Consider the following 22,854-nt stretch of genomic DNA (forward strand, 5'->3'; position numbering starts at 1 on the left):
GACACTTCCCTACCCAATGTCAAGAGTAAAATGAGCAACTTCCAAAACGATGGAATAAGGACCTCTGAAAACTGGCCTCTCCATAAAAGCAATAAGAACACTGGCAAAAATTGTCAAAATCAACATTTTTTTTTTTTTAGAACTCTAGAAACTAAAGGCTTGCCACAATCTGAAGAGCATTTATTTTAAAAACTGCTAAATCTTGATTAAAAAGGGCAGCTTCTGGCATTCTAACATGTCCTATTCCTGCCCCCCCATCTCTAATACAAGTTAAATTGTTCTTAACTGTAGGGAGAATGCTTCCAGGATCATTCACCCTTAAGTGATATGCAGCCTTTGTTAGACCCATTATATTGCTGTTTTTTTTTTATCCTGCACTGTAGTGACACTTTTATCATAAATCAGGTGACCGTATATGTGGGGCTGTTTCTAGACTACCTTGTTCCATAGTCCGTTTTTCTATCCAAGCACCAATACCATCCTGTTTAAATTACTCTATCTTTACAATAGGTCCTGATATCTGATACTGTATGTCCTTCAACTCTGTTCTTTAAGATTCCCTTATTCTTGACCTTTTGCATTTTCTTATGAATTTTAAAATCAGCTTGTCAATTTTTGGGAAAAAGAACCTGTTGAGATTTTTTGTTAGGCTTGCATTGAACATAGAGGGTAAAATTGAAATCTTTACAGTACTGAATCTTCCATCTTGAAGCTTTTATTCTACTCAGTTGGGTGCAGCTCCGAAATGAGAAGTGATTATTAGAAGCCTGGACTATAGGATCCCATCTAGGGGGAAGGGTCCTATCCTTCCCATCCGTCAGTGGGGTACTATATCCATCTTCTTTGGGCTCCCTGCCTCGGCAGATGTTTTTAACTTAGTGTTACTTGTACTCTGCCTCTCAGTAGTGTCTTGGCCCTCAGATTATTCTTGACCATCACTTAACATGATTAACATATTTGAACCTATCACCTATTTACATTCTAACATAAATTAAGTACTGTGAATATGATTATCACATAAAACGATCCAAACTAACAAACAATATCTTAACAGTACTCCTGAGCCAAACACAGAACCATTGCGAAGTGTTGTGTGTAGTGTTGTAAGGTTTCCAGTGAGTATTCTCCTAAAGTTTGTTCACCACACTAATTACTATTACATACTATATATCATACTAAGTACTTAAAATATATTGTTTTAATTTGTGTAACCTGCATGAAAAATTACTTGCAGAGGATCAGATAGGCTCTGGAATCAGAAAAATACCAGTTAGAATCCTGGCTCTGCCACTGTTACTGTCTATGTCTTTCAACAGGTTTGTTGAGATTAAACTGGATGATGCATGCTATGTATTTCATACTTTATCTGGCAATATTAACCATCTTTTTTTCTTTTTCCCAGGTGAGGATACTGATGATTAGAGAGTTTAAGTACTCTATCTAGAGACAAGAGGCAGAAGTGGGCAAGCACACTGCCAAGCACATGGTGCTCAATGTCTGTTACATGAATGAATGAACCAAAGTAGTCAATATATACTCAACATTGATTCCAAATGCCACTATAGTCTCGTTTCCTTAACTAAACAACAGACTTTTCCTATTCATTTGGCATTTACAAAACCAGAAGACTCAACTAGTAGCTGAATTTTGATGGACATATCTGAAATTTACCTTTTTTTTTTTTTAAAGATTTTATTTGTCAGTGAGAGAGGGAACACAAGCAGGGAGAGTGGGAGAGGGAGAAGCAGGCTTCCCGCTGAGCAGGGAGCCCGATGCGGGGCTCAATCCCAGGACCCTGGGATCATGACCTAAGCCAAAGGCAGATGCTTAACGACTGAGCCACCCAGGTGCCCCATCTGAAATTTACTTAAATGAGAAAAACAATAAAGTAATTTCAGGCCAGAAATTATTTTTTTAAGTAATTCCCAAGGTCTGAGAAAAAGTTATGGAACATATTTATCCCTTTTTGGGCTATCAGTGCCTACCCTTCCTGCCAGCATCCCCATCTTCCTTTTGAAGTAAATACATAATACACTGGTGGGGAGAGGTGGAGTGGGTGGTTCTAAGTACCTGTTTCCTACTGCTTTCTCCCTCTAAGGAAGCTGCGTGTATCTGCTCTCTGGTACAGCTAGGGGAAGATACATGGTCCAGTAAGCTCGACCAATTGCATATCACTCTTGAAATTTGAAAAATAATGAAAATAACCCTCTAATAAATTCCTTTTTTGCTTAAGATAGCCCAGAATCAGTTGCTGCTGTTTGGAACAAAGACTTGGCAAATGCAAAGATCAACAAAATGCAAACAAGTTTTTACACATCCTACTTCCAAAGGCTTTTTAGAATGACTAACAGGCACTCAGCCATTAAAGCCAAATGAACAGATTGTTATTTTTAAACACAGGCAATTTATGTATATTGAGTGTGTCTGCGTGAATACACACACCCTCCACACTGCTCTGAGTGGATTCAATATAAATACATACCTGAGTTGTGCAACGTTCAAGTCAACGTAGAAACCAAGCAAAGATTAAATTCACTATTAAATTGCAGCTATTTCTATGAAAGCATTTTTTTTTTCATTGTGGTGGGTTCTATGGAGGGATTATGCTTTTTAGGAACTTAGCTTCTGTTGAGAAGATGACTAACACAGACATTTCCTGATACAAAACTGAGAAAACCTCTTGCAAAGCTAAGCAAACATAGCTAGTAAGTTCCTTTTGTAAAAAAACTATTCCTCTGAGGGGTGCCTGGGTGGCTCAGTCGTTAAGTGTCTGCCTTGGGCTCAGGTCATGATCCCAGGGTCCTGGGGTCAAGCCCTGCATGGGGCTCCCTACTCCACGGGAAGCCTACTTCTCCCTCTCCCCCACCCCCTGCTTGTGTTCCCTCTCTTGCTGTGTCTCTGTCAAATAAATAAAATCTTTAAATTTAAAAAAATAAACTATTCCTCTGAGATGTCCCCCCATTGTTCCTGTGTTCCATTCATAGCATCTATTAAGGTATTGTAGTCCTCAACTTTTTGGTAGTACAGGATATTTTTTGGTGGTATAGGAAGGGCATCCCTTCATCTTTACTTGCAAGTGATTATTTCTCCTAACTTAACTGGACCCATAAAATGTACGCAGCAGGGACGCCTGGGTGGCTCAGTCAGTTAAGCGTCCAACCCTTGATTTTGGCTCAGGTCATGACATCAGGGTCGTGGGATCGAGCCCCGCATCAGGCCTCCATGCTGGGCATGTAGCCTGTTTAAGATTCTCTCTCTCCCTCTCCCTCTGCCCCTCTTTCTCTCTCTCCCTAAGAAACAAAACAAAACAAAAAAAACAAAACACGTAAGCAGGCAACTGGAGAAGCTCAGACATGATGAAACTGAACTTAGAATATAGACTTAAGGGATGCCAAATGTAAAGCAGAAGAGTGCATCCCTGGCGTAGGTAAAATCTACCGAAAGCTTGTTTTATTTTTTAAATTCCTAAGCTTTCTAAAAACCACCGCAGTAATACACATTTAGTTTTAAGATAGTATTTTAAAGTACTTTGCCGGGATCTTATTAAACTGTCGTTTTATAGATAGGGAAAGTAAGATCCAGAGTTTAAAGGGATGTACTTGAAGTCATGTAAGATAAGAATGACCATACCACCACTCCTGAGAGTTCTTGGCCCAAATGGGATTTAGTTTAAATTAGAAATTCTTATACTGATGGTTGGTTAAGCATTTGCATTCAGCTCCGGTTGGGGTCCCAGGGTCCTGAGATCAAGCCCCATCTCAGGCTCCCTGCTCAGTGGGGAGTCTTCTCCCTCACCCTGTGCGCCCCATCACCCCCTGCCCCCCACCCCGCTAGTACTCTATCGCTCCTGCTGTCAAATAAATAAAATCTTTAAAAAAATTCTATACTAGGGCACCTGGGTGGCTCAGTTGTTAAGCGTCTGCCTTCGGCTCAGGTCATAATCCCAGGGTCCTGGGATCGAGTCCCACATCGGGCTCCCTCCTTGGCGGGAAGCCTGCTCTCCCTCTCCCACTCCCGCTGCTTGTGTTCCTGCTCTTGCTATCTCTGTCTCTGTCAAATAAATAAAAAAATAAAATCTTAAAAAAAAAATTTCTATAGTAATAAAATTTGTGCATCAAATTAAGATGAGAAACCATTAAAACAATAAGGGCTGAAGCATTTTTTCAAGATTTTTATTTACTATTTACTACATTCAACTTTTTGAATAAAAATTGGAGGGAAACCCATGAACTATTTTATTCTCCATTTTGCATGATCATACTATAATGGTACTCGCCTGCCTTCTCTACCACACTCCTTAAGATTAATCCTTGTAGACTCTTTTCTCTCTAACAGCTTGTCTCTTTTTTGCTTTAAATTGCAATCAAGGCGGAATAACAGGTGAGTTGAGAAGCTAATTTACATCTGTGAGGTTTTCTGTATAAACCTTAATAGTCCTCTCATCAAGTTTGCTTTCCTTTGGGAATTTTGTCAGAACCACAAGTTTATCCCCCAGATGTGCAATTTGGGAAAATTAACCTGGCAGAGGTAAACAGACTAGATTAGGAAAAGTGGTGATCATAATAATCATAATGAGGATATTGCAGTTAATCAGGCAAGCTACAGTAGGATCTTGGGTTAGGAGAGTGGCAGTGACAATACAAAGAATAGAAAAGAGGTACAAGAGACTGAGGAAAGAAGGGATACAATGTGGTAGCAGACTGGCTGTGGGTGAGAAGAGGAAGGAATCAAAGATCCCTGAAGTTCTAAGCTTCAGGTAGTCCTGGGTTCTAATCCCAAATTTGACTCTTACTAGCCACGGCCACATCAGCTTACTACTTATACACATATTTGTAAAGGTGTCTCCCTCTCCCTTACCAAGAAGAGGGCAACACTTAAGACTCTCAATCACCCACAAACCTTACTAAAGGACTCCTTATCTTCCATTAGTTTCCCCCATATGTTTACTTTACCACAAGTTAGCCATCCCTGAAAGCCTAAACCCCTTTTTCTTTTGTCACTTCTCTACGAAATTATTTTTTTGTTGTTTTTTGCTTTACTTTACTAACCCAGCCTTAAGGGAGATAAAACAGGAAGAACCTGACTCATCTGGGCTCCTAGCCCAAACTGCTCTGCTATCCATTCGTATCAGGGATCTACATGGGTGATTATCCTCTATTAAAACTATTAGTTAAAAGCTAATTTCCATTTTACAAATGGAAATTTATGCCCTGCTTTTTAGACAAATGGTGGCAGCGAGGAGGGCAGGCAGGGATCTTAAATTTTTTTTTAAGCTTCTGCTGCTGTTTCTCAACTACCTTCCGCTCAAAATAATCCTTATGTCAAAGTGGCATATTTTGGGGTGGCATATTCTGATCCCCTACAAAAACTTAATTATGGCTTCTTCCCGGAGGAGGGAAGAAGGGATTTCCTGGATGCGCTTACCTCAAAGACTAGAAACAAAGAGGCCTGGGTTCTTGCCCTTAAATCACAGTGGCCCTTAACATTAGCAAAATGCGGCCGATGAGCGTCCTCAGTTCTGCCCAATCGGGTAGAAGGTAGGAAAGGTGCTGTGCAAAGAGATGAGGGCGATGCTTTTCTTGGCAGCGACTACCACACCTAGCCCAGTGCCACGTAGTGCGGCCGCTGCAGAAAGCGCGCTTAGCGACGCTCCAGCAGGACCCCAGGCGGCCTCGCAGGTATTTTCCCCGGAATGTTTGCCCTCTCCCAGATCCTGCCTCCGCGTGGAGTGGGGGTAGGTCTGGCGGGCGGCGTCCTTTGCTTTCCTCCTCCCAAGCAGCTCTGAACCACGTTTATGGGATGTTTAATGGACTATGATAAAACAGCTAATAATTCCCGCCCACGGAGGCAGGGAGTCCCTAGCCCAACCGACGCTGACATCGCCTCCTGTGAAGAAGCCACTCAGTCAAGAGGGCGCGGCTTCCGGAAAGCGCCTGCGCCATGCCGTCTGGCCAAAGCCGCGAAGGTGGGCGGAAACCATAGCAACACTGCGAGACGATTGCTACGCCGTGCGCGATGACGTTTGGGGAGCGCCCCCAGCGCCGGATTATGATGCAATCAGCCGCGCGGGCTCTGCGGTCTCGCGTGACCGCGGGCGCAGGCGCCTGGCCTCCAAACAGCAGCAACGGCGGAGGCAGGCGGGCGAGGTCAAGATGGTGGCTCCGCGGGCGGGGGAGGTGTTGGAGGGAGGAGGAGCCAGACCTTAGCCGACCGGAAACACCGACACCCCGAGGCCTCCCGGGAGCCGCCGCCGCTGCCTCCGCCGCCTGCTCCAGCTCGAGAGAGGCGAGCGGGCGGCGGGGCGGGCCGTAAGAGAGCAGAGGAGGGAGGGCGGGGGCGGAGTCGCCCGCCTTAGCCCCCGCCCCTGGCCGCGGCCCCGGGCCCTGCCCCGCGCGGCCCTGCCCGGCTCGCCCAGCCCCGGTGTGGCAGCGGCTCATGGCGGCGGTGGGGCCCCCGCAGCAGCAGGTGCGGATGGCCCATCAGCAGGTCTGGGCGGCGCTCGAGGTGGCGCTCCGGGTGCCCTGCCTCTACATCATCGACGCCATCTTCAACTCCTACTACGATTCCAGCCAAAGTCGGTTCTGCATCGGGCTCCAGATCTTCCTCCGGCTCCTTGGTAAGGGGAACGGGGTAGCTTGCGTCCCGGGATGGCTTTGAGGGCCGAAACGTGCTTTAGGGAGCGGGCACGGTGCGCAAGCTGTGGATAGTGTGTGTATGTGTGTTTGAGAACCAGTTTCTTCGCCAATAGGGGCGTCTTTGCAGGTTGGGAAGGGGGGAAGAGATGACACTTACCTCAGAGTTGACAGCGGAGCGGTCCTCCTAAAGAGTCAGCCCTCTTTCATTTTTGCACCCGAGGGTGGGGAGAAGGCATGGATGTGTGAGCATGCGGCTCTTTGCCTGCTGTTTCCCTTGGGGAATGAGTGCTGGCTTGCCGCGTCTTATGCGACAGCCTTAGAAAAATAGCAGCTGTTTGCCCCGGTCTCGCCGTGTGACCTTGGGCTTGGAGTGCCAAAGCCTGGGCCTCAGTTTCCCCCTTTCCAAAATGCAGAGTACTCGTATGTTGTCACTTCTGTATCCACGGAGTCCACATGATCGGGAAGTGTCTGCGGTAAATGACATCCAAAAGAAAGAGGGTTTTGAATGTCAGACCTTGAGACCATTACTAAAAGTGCTCATGAAGACGGCGATGCTTGTAACGAGTCCTAAAATTTTCCATGAATAGAGAGGTATTGAAAATGGCTATAAAAACGTGGCTAGAAAGTCATGAGACTTTTCCAGAAGAGACTTCTGAAAATCAGTGTCTTTGTTGTATATGAATGGAGTGTTAAAAATATCTTATGTTTCACTCCCCATCTTCACTTGCATTACCAGAGTGAGAAGCATTTATGCATAAAAGAATTTTTTAAAGTAATTGAAACTTGGCAAATTTTGTTGATGAGGTAATTCTTAGTAGGCTTGTGATTTTTGAAGTTTGCTGAGGAAGAGTTGATGATGAGATCCTTAACCAAGCCTTTCTGAATTAGGAGCCATCTGTTGCTTCTTTATCTCCCGCCCGCCCCACCCCCACCCCCCCGCGAAAATGTTGAGTTTTGTTATTAGCAATAAATAATATTTTGTTTGGTACTTTACTTTTGTAAAGCATAAACGTCCCTCAGAGGTGGATTGTGTCATTCTCATTTTTTTAAATGAGGAAACTGAGGGGCATAGAGGTTTAGTGTGTTTTGCTTTTGATATACAGCAATTAAGTGGTTGTCAGAGCCTAGGCTTAAAAATCTTCTGACATCAAGTGTGGTTCACTTTCAGCTGCTATCCAGATACAGAATGATATAGTAATGATCATATGCTAGATCTTTAACAGATGTGAAAGTGATGTTCTTTAGCACAAGATTTCTCAGTAACGCACAAGCTATTTAATTCCAGTCATTCCTACTTATCCCTGCAAAAGTGTAATGCCCTCATTATTTGTGGCAAAAGTGGAGCTGTATGATTTCACAGCCTATACAAATATGGAATCATCATGTTCTACATAATGTTATGTGTCAGTTATACCTCAGCTTAAAAAGAAAGCATTCACTAGTTTTAATCTTTCATACTTAACGTATTTTGCTTAATTCTGGTAGTCATGGGTAAAAGTGATTTCAGTTAAATAACGTTAAAGTAAAATTAATAAGGGGGACCTGTTGGGAAGGCATTTTATTTCTGCCAGTTAGAAACCACTCATCATGATCATAAATTAACAGGCAGTTCCTTATCTCAGTGTAGTTGCTTAGGGGTTCCAGCTGAGCCTGATGAACTGCCAGCCCTCTTTCCCCGCCATACCTATCCACATTTGTTCATGATATATGCATGCAGGCAAGATCTATGCCAATTCTTGGTATGGAGAGAAATGGAGAAAAATTATCATTTCTATTCCTTAACTCCAGAGGATGGGAGAGAGCTTGCTAGAGAGAGAACAGAAGCTAACAGACTTGTAGGGAACTTTATCAATTTTGGGATAACCAAGTGCTGCTTTGGAAACTAACCGAATATAATATAGACAAAGGGGATGGGGGGATGACTTTCCTTGCTTCTGTTTTGAGAGGAAGTCATGATGGAGCAAAAAAAAAAAAAAAAGGTAAAAAAAAACCCAAAAAACAAAACAGCTGTGTTTGAGAGGATTCATGTATTCATTGGCAAATAGTGTAGCCACTGCCTTGAATGTTCTTTTGGCCTGTGACTACATATCCTCTGACAATCCCTTTGTGACCAGGTGCTTTAATGCAGTACTCTCAGAGTTGAGCGCTAGGCTCAGGAGCTTTAAGGAAAAGGGAGTATGTTCCTTAATTAAATCATTTGTAGTTTAAGAACACTTAAGGACTTTGGTATTTTCCTTGTAATTCATGCTGATTTTGGTAGTAAATCATGGAAGTTTGTATTCGACAAGTTAAAGTAGAATGTGACCTCAGGCGAGTAACTTAACTGCTCTGTACCTCTCTTTGCTTACCTTTACATTTTTAAAGTTGGGCAATAATGGTCTGTCATAAGGTGTTAAGGATAATAAATGAGTTAGGATGTTCTCAGAATAGTACCTGGTCCTAGTATTATAGGCTACTAAGTGTTAGCTCTTAATAAGCTTGATAACTAAAAAAATAGTTCTACACTTCAATTAAGACAGTACAGATATTTTGGTCTTTAGAAGGCATCAGCATAATTTTGGTGCTTTGTTCCCAGAATTTTTGTTCACACTTTGTGAGAAATACAAAATATTTTCCAGATCTCTTACCTGGACTGCTCCTTACATTATGCCAGTGTAGTTTGCCAAATTTTCACATTTGTGAGAATGATAAAATTCTTTTTTTTTCTTAAGATTGATTCATTTATTTTAGAGAGGGAGCACAAGTGGGAGAGGGAGAGAATCCCAAGTAGACTCCCCACTGAGTGCGGAGCCTGACAGTGGGGCTCGATCTCACGACCCTGAGAGCTTGACCTGAGCTGAAGCCAAGAATCAGACGCTTAACAGACTACACCACCCAGGTGCCCCGAGAATGATAAAATTATTAAAAACTGGTTTTGTTGCTAAAAATTCACCTTGAATAAAAACAAATGTCTTCGGGGCGCCTGGGTGGCTCAGTCGTTAAGCGTCTGCCTTCGGCTCAGGTCATGATCCCAGGGTCCTGGGATCGAGCCCCGCATCGGGCTCCCTGCTCCGCGGGAAGCCTGCTTCTCCCTCTCCCACTCCCCCTGCTTGTGTTCCCTCTCTCGCTGTGTTTCTCTCTGTCAAATAAATAAATAAAATCTTTAAAAAAAAAACAAAAACCAAATGTCTCCAATATTTGAGGCCCATTCAATGAGGCAGCTCTTGTTATTGAAAGTGACAGGTTTGTGTGTAAAAGATACCAAAGGATAGTTGAAATTAATTGTTCTACACCTGGTTATTTTTTTTTTTTTAATAATTGTAGACCTCTCAGTATTATTATATCTAAATCTCAAAACTTGGTCTCACTTTTTTCTTTAAAATGAAATTGTAAAAATGGAAATCTATTCTCTAAAAAGCATTACCAATTTTGTATCTCATCTCTAAAGAATTAACTCCCCTCCCCCTACAGAAAAGTACTATCACTGCACTTTTGGTATCAAACTCATATGAGAATTTCAGCAGATCAGAATATAAAGCATCTCATTTTAGAGATCCAAATAAAATCAAATCACAATATACAGAGTATTTAAGAATATTAAGCTATTCTTAGGAGGTGTTAAATGCTAAATGAAACGCAACCCAGTGCAGCATAATGCTGAATTAACAAATCTAAATCCAAGGCAGAAAATACAAGCATAGGAGTTTGTTTTAATAGTATTACTCATGTAATGATAATTCATTGAAGTGGAAAGGCCTTTCTAAACACACAAAACCCCAAAATTACAAGGGAAAATTCGATAAATCTGAATATATAAAAATGAAAAACTTTCTTACGACAAAACTTTTTTTTTTAGCTCTTAAAAATGACAAACTGAGGATACTATTCGCATTGTATGAAATTGAATAAAAGTTCTACTCTCATTAGGAAAAATTTACACTCCCAGAGAAAAATGGGTCCAGGATAAGCAGTTCCCAATAAATGAAATGCAGATGGTCAGTATGCAAAAGAAAAATAACTCAGCCTCATTTATAATGAAAGAAATGCCGTCAGAACAGAATTTCAGTTATCAGATTGGTGAAGAGTTCAACATTCAAATAAAAACTAGTTTGTCAAAGGTGTGGGGAAATGAGTAAAGTTACACATTTTGGTTGCTGTCACTTGTGTAAAGGCTTTTGACACTAGCTACTGAAATTCATCATACACCTTTTGACTCACAATTCTAAGAATTTGACCTAGAGACATAGTTGTACTTGTTCAAAGACTATGGGAAAGGATTTTCATTGCAGCATTGTTGGTAATAACAAAATAGTTAATCTAAATATCTATTAAAAGGGAATCTGTTCTTTTATTAGGCTTAGACATACAATAATTTTTTTTAAAAGAATGAGAGTTATTTTTGGTGCTTTAGAAAGAACTCAGAAAACCTTTGAAGTGAGAAAACATTGAAGCAGTAGTAATTTTGAAACGATAGGGACAGGTTAGGAATTCTCAACAACACTATTGACATTTTGGACTGGGTAATTCTTGGGGAGGTGGAGGGTGCTGTTCTGTGAATTGCAGGATTTTTAGCAGTGTCCTTGTCTTCTACCCATTGCATATCCATTAGCACCCTTCTTCCCCCTTTTGTGATTGCTAAAAATGTCTCTAGATATTTAGAAATTACCAAATGCTTGGTGTGGGGGTAGGGAGGTGGGGTTGGTGCAAAATCTGATCCTTGTTAAGAATCACTGAGATCGACAATAGACCAATAGCACAGAATAGAAAGCCCAGAAACAGTGCATCCATGTATATAGAGAAACTTGATGTGTTTCAGAATTAGAATTGAAGTATATACATGGAGGTAAATATAGACTATTCAGGTAATGGTCATTTAGTTGTATGGAAAATATACTGGATCCCTAACTACCAATATATAAACAGTTCTAAGTGGCTTAATACATAAATGTGAAAAGCAGAACTTTAAAATTTTTAGAAGAAAATATAGGAGAATATAGAGGTTTTTGTTTTTTAGAGTAAGGGAGAAATTCTTTAAAAATATATGAAAGTTGGGATGCCTGGGTAGCTCATTCAGTTAAGCATCTTCCTTCAGCTCAGGTCATGATCCCTGGGTCCTGGGATGGAGTCCTGCATCAGGCTCCTTGCTCAGCAGGGAGCCTGCTTCTCCCTCTGCCTGCCCCTCCCCCTGCTTGTGCGATCTCCTGCTCTCTCTCTGACAAATACATTTTAAAAATATATGAAAGTCAGGGCGCCTGGGTGGCTCAGTCTGTTAAGCCTCTGACTCTTGATTTTGGTTCAGGTCATGATCTCCGGGTTCTGAGATTGAGCCCTGCATCAGGCTCAGTGCTGGGTGTGGAGTCTCCTTAAGAGTCTCTCTCTCCCTTTCCCACTGCCCCTCTACCCCTCAAAAAAGAGCACATACACACACATATACATATATTTGAAAGTAAATTTATAAATAAAGATTGATAAATCCAACAACATTAAAATTAAAAACCTAAAAAATCAAAAATGTGAACAGACCAGCCACATACCTGGAGAAGATACTTGCAGTCCAGGTAACTGACAAAGAATTTGTAGTCATATTATTTTTAAGTGTCGGCAACTCAAGAAGGAAAAACAACTCCATAGATGAATGGACAAAAGATAAATTGGGAATTCAGAGGAAGAAACATGAATGGTCAATAAATTGGAAGATGCCTTCTTTGATAAGTAATCAGAAATGCATTTTTTTTTTAAAGGTAAAAAAATCTCCACGTTTACAATGAGATCCCCTTTGGGTAAAAAGCAAAAAAGAATGTGTTTATGAATATATTTATGAAAAACTTTATTCTTCCTCTAATACCTATAAGGTTTGTTTTAAAAAATTATATTCAGATTTCTTTTTAATAAAAACATGTTAAAAATCGTAGAAGCAAAAACTTAGTGTTCTGATTAATAAAAGAGAATACCCTTTTTAACCCAAAATGAGAGTTTGATAGCAAAATTTTCTTTATGCTCTGGTTTATCAAGTATACCTATAGATTAACATTTCAAGATATTTTATTTACTTTGTCTACATTTCATTGCTGAGGGCTCCCTTTGGATTAAGGTAATCATAACATTTCTGTGCTGTTCCATCTTTACTGTGTTAGGCATTTAAATGTTTTTCCACAGTTTTCTTTAGATCATGTTTAAAAGGTACTTAAAGATACCTGGAAAGTTATAAATGTAATGTCTTATTTCCTTCTAATTTTTAGTCCTAAGTTTCCAGACAAGGTTAAAGAAGGTATGAATGTGTTTTACACATAAAGGGGTTAAATGCTTTGTTGTACACTGTGCCTGGGTAGTGTTTGTTTTGTTTGCTTGTTTCTGATAGTCACATTGCAAAGGTCCTTCCTGAACTCTCTCCTGAATTGAGTTCTGTATATCTTCAGAGCTCCTGAATTGATTTTGCTCCTTGCCTGTTTTCCTACCCTGAAGACTTCAGTAAAACTCTAATCACTGGAGAACTGGATCCCTGAGATGTGCTTTCAGTTACTCCTATTCTCCAGTGCCCCATGGTGATTTTTCTTCATAAAGTAGCATTTATATATAGTCTTGATTGCTTCTTCGGATCACTCTTAAATCCTAGTGAGAAACTCTACCTCTGGGCTTAATTCTCTTAGGCCTCTAGGATAAATACCAAGAGTTTTATATCTGAAGTTGTGAAAAGGCAACAAACTTTGATGCTATTGGCAATACTCCCTAAAGTATTGGAGGAGTGTTACTGGAGAGACTTGTTACTTGGCAAGTTGGCTTTTTCTGTGAAATGAGAGCTGATTTTTCCTACATTCCATTAATAGGAACATGATATAAAAGAAAAATGTAAGCACCTTACATACATGCAACTTTTGGGTAGGAATTAAAATAACTTGATACTATTCTTGAAATGTTTCATCATTATGTCTTGGGGTATAATTTTAATCAAGAGTGGTATTTTTTATTTATTTTTTTTAATTGAGACAGAGAGAGAGGGCATGAGCAGGGGGAGAGGCAGAAGCAAACTCCCTGCTGAGCAGGGTACCCTATGTGGGGCTCAGTCCCAGGACCTGGAGATCATGACCTGAGCTGAAGGCAGAAGCTTAACCATCTGAGCCACCCAGTGCCCCAAGAAGAGTGGTATCTTACTGTTACTTGCTAGGATACATCCAGACTTTGAGTATAGTCTCACTACATTGTCTATCATCTCTTCCCCTTTTTTCCCTTTGATACATTTGCATGAAGCAAAATACACTTTTTCTACAGAAATATTTCTAAAAATCAAATCATTCCTTCATTTGTGTGTAAAAATAAGCTTCAAGGAAAACTATTAGAATAAAAAGGACTGGTTTATAAATTACAGCAGAGTTCATGAATATTCACAGGTAAAGATTAATTTACCCCTTTGTGAATAGCAAGTTGACAAAAATACTTTACAGTCCCTGTTTGGCTTTCCCCTTATACGTGGCATAAAATAGAACTGAAGTTATTTGGGTGTTGTTTTGACTTGTTTTAGGAGATTAAGTTTTGTCTCAGGAAAAATACTGACTTTTGTTTTTCTATGTAGAGAAAGCAAGATTACATATAGTGGCTTCCATTTCCTGTTACCTTATGTGAAAATGTTTCTAAACCTCCAAAAAAAGTTATTTTCTATTGAAAGGGCCTATTCACAGCTGTCAACTCTTTGGGAGATTATTAGTGGCCCATTTGTTCCAGGAATCAGATGGTTCTTATGCAGAGACTCATGTGTCTTTCAGGTGATTGTGTCCTTTTGTTCTCCTTTTCACAAATGACCTGACAGGTTGGCACAGGATGAATTTTAAGTTCATGGGGAAAGTCATCATTTAGAAGAACTAGCCCTTGCTTGTATATGCAATAGATTGTAAAATGCCTCCATTGTAATATGCGGTGTCTTTCCTTGATTACGTGCTGAAATAAGGTGGACAGATGATGTTTAATTTGGGGTTTGCCATTTTTGCTGTACTCCAAGCTCTGGTTTCTCAGCTTTGTCTTAGCTTTTCATAGGTTTCAGTTTCCATGTGGGAATTCTGGGAATCCAGAATTCTACGTTAACATTTCCCCAGTTATGTCAATAAACAGTGAAATAATTTATTTTCTGCAGAATATTTTGGGATTCATAATGTGCAAGGTAGAATCCTTGCTTGCTATCACAAGGATACATTATATAACAGGGTAGATGACCTCCTCAGATAATTACAAACCTACAATATCAGGTAGTGTATGAGTATTGGGCATTTCACTGAGTTCTGTTGGTAATTTCAAAGATCAGTAACTATCAGAGAAAATTGGTCTGTTGGATGGGTAGGATTTGAACAGTCAGGGATTTGGGAAGCTCACCGTACCAGGCAAAGAGAAGAATGTAAACACAGCTGCGGTTATGGCAGAGAAAGGGGTGTGTTGGAGAAAGTCTGGAGTGGTGGGGTGTGTGTTGGAAGGAATACCACATTGAATCCTTGAGTGAGTGGACAAGGAATGTAGATTTTTGTTGATAGTAATTTCAAGGGCTGCTGCTTTTGAGCAAAGAAATGCAGAAAGGCACTTTGTGGCTAGATGGGATTGTAGATAGATTTGGACAAGCGTTTTTAGAGACCGGCTAACAGGTTGGTGTCACTGAGAAAAGGGGGAAAGTAACAGGTGTTAGTAGAATTGGCAAATAACTGTCAAAGTTTTAGGGTTCGGGGCTGGAGGTGCCATTAAGAGAATAATGTTACCTTTAACTGAAACTGGAAATCTCAAGAGTTATTTGAAGTCAGTTAGGTTTTAGAAATCTTGAGTATTGCACTTGTAACGTAGAAGTGGAATCAGGTGTATATTTGGATATCCTTTCCATATTGAAACCTTGGGCAATAATGTTTATTGTGATCTCACAAAATTTGTCAGAGCACAAAGAAAGATGATGCTGGATGCACATCACACACATCACACTGTACTTTGTTACATATGGAGTGTGGGGGGGCACTTATTCCATTTTTTTAAAACATGCTTTGGTTTTCTGAATGTTTTTGTAATTTGAAGAATAAAAAGCGTTGACTGTAGTAAGAGATAGAGTAATGTACAGGAAAAAGAACTTGGATGATGTTTCTGAAATCTGTAGGAAAGTATGTAGAGAGGGGAAAACAAACAAAAAACCCTGTATTTGGACCCAAGGGGGAATGCACACATTTAAGGAGCAGGAAAAATAAAAGCCAGCAGTTCACTGAGAAGAAGGCGGCATTAGGTACAAGTATAAAAGTTAAACTTGATTTCCTAAAGAACACTTTTAAGAAAAAGAAATCTAAGATTTAACAGGAACAAATACTTGCATTTTGGTTATTTTTAGTGGTTATGAAATTATAAAGGACATGTTCTTTCAAGATTTAAAAACTTGTTAAAATGTAGGTATCACTAATAACTAATCTTGAAGATCATTTAGTAATTTGGTGTCTGGATATGTAGTACTACTTGAATTTGGAACTTAAAAGATAAGGAATAATATTTTAAAAAATAGTATGATTGATCTGTTGAACTCTGACTTTACAAAACTTTTCATGGCCCTTAAGCCTAAACTGTCTTGAGACTTAATGTTCATAACTTTGAAAATATTGTATTTCCTAATTAAGGGAAGAGGGGCATAACTGTTAGTACAAAAACATTCTTAAAAATGTTGGTTAAGTGTCTGCCTTCCGCTCAGGTCATGATCTCAGGGTCCTGGGATTGCGCCCCGCATGAGGCTCCCTGCTTAGCTGGGGTCTGCTTCTCCCTCTCCCTCTACCCCTTTCCCCGCTTGTGCTCGCACGGGCATTCTCGGGCATTCTCTCTCTCTCAAATAAATAAAATCTTTTAAAAAATGTTGCACTCAAATGACCTTTCTTTCCTTCTTCTTTTTTTTTTTTTTTTAGGTATATTTGTATCCAGTATTGTTCTGATCTTGTCACAACGATCACTTTTCAAGTTTTACATGTACAGTTCAGCCTTTCTGTTAGCTGCAACTTCAGTGTTGGTAAATTATTATGCTTCTTTGCACATTGACTTCTATGGTGCCTACAACACATCAGCTTTCGGAATTGAGCTGCTTCCTCGAAAAGGGCCCTCGCTGTGGATGGCACTCATCGTTCTACAGCTAACCTTAGGAATTGGATACATTACACTATTACAAATTCATTCCATCTATTCACAATTAATTATTTTGGATCTCTTGGTTCCTGTAATAGGCTTAATCACAGAGCTCCCGTTGCACATCCGAGAGACTTTAGTTTTTACTTCTTCCTTGATTCTCACATTAAACACAGTGCTTGTCTTGGCAGTGAAGCTTAAGTGGTTTTATTATTCTACACGGTATGTTTATCTTTTAGTGAGGCACATGTATAGAATTTATGGATTACAGTTATTAATGGAGGACACATGGAAGAGGATTCGTTTCCCAGATATACTGAGAGTCTTTTGGCTAACAAGAATTACAGCTCAGGCTACAGTGTTGATGTACATTTTAAGGATGGCAAATGAAACGGATTCCTTCTTTATTTCTTGGGATGACTTCTGGGACCTCATTTGCAATCTTATAATTAGTGGATGTGATTCTACACTAACTGTACTGGGCATGAGCGCTGTAATTTCCTCAATAGCCCATTATTTGGGCCTTGGAATATTGGCCTTTATTGGATCAACCGAAGAAGATGACAGGCGGCTTGGCTTCGTAGCACCTGTTTTATTTTTTATTTTGGCTCTTCAGACTGGTTTAAGTGGGCTAAGACCAGAAGAGAGACTTATTCGCTTAAGTAGAAACATGTGCCTTTTACTAACTGCAGTCCTGCATTTCATCCACGGAATGACAGACCCTGTATTAATGTCTCTCAGTGCCTCTCATGTGTCATCTTTCCGTAGACATTTTCCTGTGCTCTTTGTCTCTGCTTGCCTGTTTGTTCTTCCTGTTTTACTCAGTTACATTCTTTGGCATCACTATGCACTAAATACATGGTTGTTCGCAGTTACAGCCTTTTGTGTGGAACTCTGCTTAAAAGTAATTGTTTCTCTCACTGTGTATACGTTATTCATGATTGATGGCTACTATAATGTCCTTTGGGAAAAGCTTGATGATTATGTCTACTATGTTCGTTCAACAGGCAATATTATTGAATTTATATTTGGAGTAGTAATGTTTGGAAATGGGGCTTACACTATGATGTTTGAGTCAGGAAGTAAAATTCGGGCTTGTATGATGTGTCTACATGCATATTTTAACATCTACTTACAAGCAAAAAATGGCTGGAAGACATTCATGAACCGTAGGACTGCTGTTAAGAAAATTAATTCACTTCCTGAAATAAAAGGGAGCCGCTTACAAGAAATAGATGATGTATGTGCAATCTGCTATCATGAGTTTACAACATCTGCTCGCATCACACCATGTAATCATTACTTCCATGCACTTTGCCTTCGGAAATGGCTGTACATCCAAGATACTTGTCCAATGTGCCATCAGAAAGTGTACATCGAAGACGATATTAAGGATAATGCAAATATATCTAACAACAATGGATTTATTGCACCCAATGAAAATCCAGAGGAAGCTGTAAGAGAAGCTGCTGCTGAATCTGACAGGGAATTGAACGAAGATGACAGTACAGATTGTGATGATGATGTTCAAAGAGAAAGAAATGGAGTGATTCAGCACACAGGCCCAGCAGCTGAAGAACTTAATGATGATACTGATTAAAATAGCATTTACTAATCATTGAGGTTATTTGTTTAAAATTCAGTTCATCCAAAATGGAGTAATATGCTTCACTTCAGTGTGTAACCAAGCACAAAAACAGTATCCATGTTGAATCTGTGAATGGTTTTCCGTTTACTGTGATGTGCTACTGTAAATATACCTCTTTAATTACTTCTGGTCTCTTTGGTGACCTATTTAAATTTGTGTACATTATTGTACATAGAATAAAATGTTTTCACGTTTTTATGACAAAATTTGAACAAACAGCTTTTTAATAGATGTAATGATACAATACAGTGCGTCAACTGTGCCAAAGATTCCTCAATGAAAGCATATAAAAGTATCTAACTCTGGACCCTAGTTTTTCTTTAAAATGGGTGGGAAAATGCAAATGCAAATCAGAGGAAACCACATTAAGTCAAGGAAATAATCTGGACCAGAGGATAAAAGCTACATGTAGAGTATTTTAAAATGAAGGAGAACATAGGCTGCCAGAAGAGACTTTTTTGAAATCTGAGTGTAGCACGTGGCTGAGCTGGGTTCAAAAGTCATGATTCAGAGACTGTGTAAGAGTTGAGAAACAGGCTTTTATCAACTAAACTTTGGTATAAAAACCAGAATGTGCTAATTGTTTAATTTTGATGTAAATAAAACCAGTATATTTGTTGGCCATTCTGTTTGCAGCGTTAACATAAAATTGTCCTTTTCAGACTTTTGAAGCAATTACAAAATATTTGGGAGTTTTCATTGTTGTAAACTAAGACCTTAATTGATACTAAAATTCTGTTCTGACTTGATGGATAAAAATGAGGGGGGTATGGTATGTAGTAATACGGAATAACTCTTTAGACAACTTCCAGAGAATTCCTTTATTCAATCTTTCAGTAAGTTTTACCATGAAATTTTACATAAATGATGGGAAATGGAAAGAACATACCATCAGGAAAAAAATATTTTAATGGTGTTGTTATATAGTGTATTGGCTAATTCCAATGGATCCTGCTCTCTCACTGCTGACATTATCTCCAGTATTTGACTAAAAGAAAACAAAACAAAATGGTTAAATTTCCAGGTATATGCTCAGTTTTAAAGATATTAGTTTCCACATAAAGGAAACTACTGTACTAGCACTCTTAACATAATAAGCTTAACAGGTATAAGGTTTTCAGCACCATCAACAGAAAAGTTTAACTGTTACGATATTTAAAAGAGTAATTTGAGACAAATTTCTGGGGCAGTCTCGCATATAACCAGAGCCAAGGTCCAGGTTCAAATAAATTCGAAAACCAGCCCACATTATGTCAACCACAACTAATGGAACTGACCCAGTGAAAATGAAGAGTTCCTTTAAACTGTGGTCATTATGCATTCATTAGTGGGTCATGATGACCTTTCAAAAAATAGTAAGAAAAGGAAAAGTACATCACACTTAGGGAAGTACTGTTTCATTTCTGTTTGGGTCTTATATATGTACATGTGTGCTGAGTCCCAAGGTATTGTGGCATTGTGGGTATAGCAAAGCTTGAAAGCCACTGCTAAGAGACTTAGTCCCAGAAGCAGCAAGAATTTGGTGCATCACGACCAGCACAATGTCAGCAAAGGAAGTTAGAAGTTATTTACTTGGAACAACGTATGGTTATTGGGGTGAGGGGAGGAGAGATGGCTTCTCTTCCTGTACTTAACTCCCTGCAAGAGCGAGACTAGCCCAGGTGTCCTTTCAGTTTCTGTGCCTAGAATAATAATCAGTAGTACTGTTCTCTAGCTATACTATATATAGATGTTTTTATACATGAATTAGAAAGTTCTAAAGTCCAAATTAAACATTTAAATATTCGTTAAGATTTTTGTCCCTGGTATGGGTTTCTTAAATATGAACACCTAAAGGAATTAGAGATTAACTGGGAATTTTTTAATTATATAATTGTAACGCAACAGCCACACTTAATATAGACTAAATTTTTATCTGAATAAGTCAAAATGTGCTAAAAGCAAATATATTAGCATTTAAATTGACAGTAAAGACCCAATTTTCTTAGTAAACTACAGAATTTTCCTCTTACCTACTCAGTTGGAACTTACCTGCATAATACTGTGTGAAATCAGTATGATTCCTGCCACCCATCTCCCTTTCAGTCCTTTCTCTATGCTGATACGCTACAGCTTTTTAAAAAAAAACAACAAAAAAACCACAAAAAAACACTGCCCCTTTCCTGCTTAAAATCCTTTGGGTCCTGATGAAATCTGAACTACTAAGGTTGACATACAAGAGCCCTCACCAATCTGGTCTCACTGTACCTTCCTAGGCTTATCACTTACCCGTGCATCCTACTTTTTGCCACACTAAACTCACTGTTTTCCCCAGAGCAGCCAACCCTTCTGCAGTCTGCCTTTGCTTGAGGTGTTAGTCTTGGTCTGGCACAACACCCAGTTGCACCCCGTGAACAGCTGAAGTGTCACCTTAGTTGAGCTATTTCTCCTCAAGGAAGGCAGTTGCTATGTCCTAGGGTCCTCATCATATATTTTTATACCTCTGTAACGGCACTCACATCTTGGATTATACTTTCTGCGTATTTGCTCCAGGAGGGTTAAGGATCCCTGTCTGATTCCTTCAATGTCTATCCAAAGTGCCTGGCAGAATGTACCTAGTCATCTGGTGGACGGATGCAGGGCAGGGACTGTCCTGATTCTTCTAGGTAGCCTCGGTAACCTTGTGCCTTTCCTGACATGCAGGAGCTTCAAGATGTGTTTCAGGGAATTTAAAATCTAAAAGGGAGGAAAGATCTCTCTAAAAATAATTAAAACATAAAACTGTTAATAGATGGGTTTGATAAAAATGACTTTGTAAGTAGGAATTAATTAGTAATTAGCATTAGACTAGAGGCATGTGTGTTTTTGAAATGTGGTTTAAAAACCTTCAGTTTGTAAATGCTGGCTTTCCCAAGCTCTGCCTCCTCAACTGGTATTCATGATGGCAGATGATACTCAAGCTTTCTTGGTTCTTAACAGTCTGCATTTGGAAGACCTTAGAATTTTGTTTTGCAAATGTGTCTCTAAAGTCAACAGCTATATTGTACTTAACATTAAGGCAGTATATAAAATCTGACGTGGATACACTGTTGGCAAATACTTCCCCTGAGCTGGCTACTAGAAAAATACCAGTTTCTTGTCTCTAGTGTCCTATTAAATCTCTATAAAGAATGATTCAGTAATAATTGTCTTCTGTCTTCTGACTGAATTTGCAACTACCTACATTTCATAAAAGTTACAAGTGATTCTTTACCAATCAGAATTTAAAAACATTCCTCAGCCTATGGGTTTTAAAACATTCGGTTTTAAAATCTTTGCCAACACCAGCATGTTAATAAAGGAAAATCTTTCCAGTATAATTTTTATAGAATAAATCTGCAGTTCTCTGCCACTGAATTTTAGATCTGGCTTACCTAATACTCTTATCTGTTAAAAACTAAAGTACATATGGAAGGAATTACTACAACCTAAAAGTAACAGCTCAGTTGCCTGAACTGGTAAACCATACTAGACTGATATAATCTCTATTTAAATTATCTGCTTATGCAAACAAAAACTGGATGATGTGCCCATTAACATGATACAAACTTATCCTGTAAGTTATAAGCTCTGTAGCTCCTTAACAGTTGGATGGTAAACAGCTCCTCTTTTCACATGCTATGTATTATAATAAAAAACGATGCTGAATTACTGCTTGGTCCCCCTCCCCCAGCTTTTGGGTTAGAAAAAGGAAATCCTTTCTATAACTTGACCTTTTTGTTCAGAGGCCTCAAGAAATGTGTTACTACTTAGGTTTATTCAGGTTGTCAAATAATTTAAAATACACAAAAAGGTCTCCTGCTAAGAGTGTATTTTTAAAACCATCAGCAAGGAGGCTGCATGAGAATCTTTTTTCCCCTTTCCTACAAAATGACAAATGACCAAAATCACATGAAGTTTTCACTCCTGTAATTAAACCACTTTTAATGAGTTGAGAGGTTGAGATGATAGGAAAAGAGGAGCCCAGATAGAGCAGTTCAGGTGCAGAGCCTTCCAAATCACTGCATTAAAATGGTAGCTTTTGATGTGAACTTCATTTGGATGTCACCCAACTTTAATTCGGTCCCTTGAGTTCATTTTGGAAATGGCATTTGGTGTTGACTTTAATGTTCTGAAGACCATGAAAACAAAATACTTACATTATATGGCAGGGCTCATTCCTGTCTTTTACGCAGTGCCCATTTTCCCACTTCTTTTTGGTAGGAAATGAAGTTTTTATGTATTTTGATCCAGCATGTGTACTTTTCACTCCACACCAAGGTGCGTCTAGAGTTAAGCAAAGATAGAAGTCTCTTACGAGGTTTATCTTTGAAATCATTGTTTTCTTAACATTATCAAACAAATGCATAACTTCTAAAATATAAGTCATGATTCAGCTTTAAAAATGGTAAAACAATTCTAAGCACAAGATTAAACCTTGAACTGTACAAATTTTTAAATGCCTTTTTAAAAAATTTTTTA

At 39.3% G+C, this 22,854-nt stretch overlaps 2 protein-coding genes across 12 annotated transcripts in view; one reads left to right on the forward strand and one right to left on the reverse strand.

Moving 5' to 3' along the window:
* The first annotated feature begins 5,091 nt into the window (after positions 1-5,091).
* Positions 5,092-22,854, forward strand: part of RNF139 (ring finger protein 139) — a 56,661-nt gene continuing 38,898 nt past the window's right edge. For 2 of the 4 annotated variants that reach the window (XM_035011898.1, XM_035011901.1), the window contains exon 1: positions 5,092-6,616. In XM_035011898.1, the coding sequence (XP_034867789.1) occupies positions 6,436-6,616 (181 nt within the window). In that variant the 5' untranslated portion in view covers positions 5,092-6,435. Of the gene's footprint in view, positions 6,617-16,513; positions 22,069-22,854 lie in introns of those variants that run through there. The other 2 variants (XM_035011897.1, XM_035011899.1) reach the window with 2 other exon arrangements.
* TATDN1 (TatD DNase domain containing 1) overlaps positions 19,182-22,854 on the reverse strand; it is a 43,005-nt gene continuing 39,332 nt past the window's right edge. For all 8 annotated transcript variants that reach the window (XM_035011903.1, XM_035011902.1, XM_035011908.1 and 5 more), the window contains 2 exons: positions 22,533-22,659; positions 19,182-19,363 (listed from right to left, as the gene is read on the reverse strand). In XM_035011903.1, the coding sequence (XP_034867794.1) occupies positions 19,267-19,363; positions 22,533-22,659 (224 nt within the window). In that variant the 3' untranslated portion in view covers positions 19,182-19,266. The remainder of the gene's footprint in view (positions 19,364-22,532; positions 22,660-22,854) is intronic.

The sequence above is a fragment of the Mirounga leonina genome, unplaced genomic scaffold, assembly GCF_011800145.1.
Source record: "Mirounga leonina isolate KUSES-001 unplaced genomic scaffold, KU_Mleo_1.0 Mir_165, whole genome shotgun sequence".
In the NCBI taxonomy this organism is placed as follows: Eukaryota; Metazoa; Chordata; class Mammalia; order Carnivora; family Phocidae; genus Mirounga; species Mirounga leonina.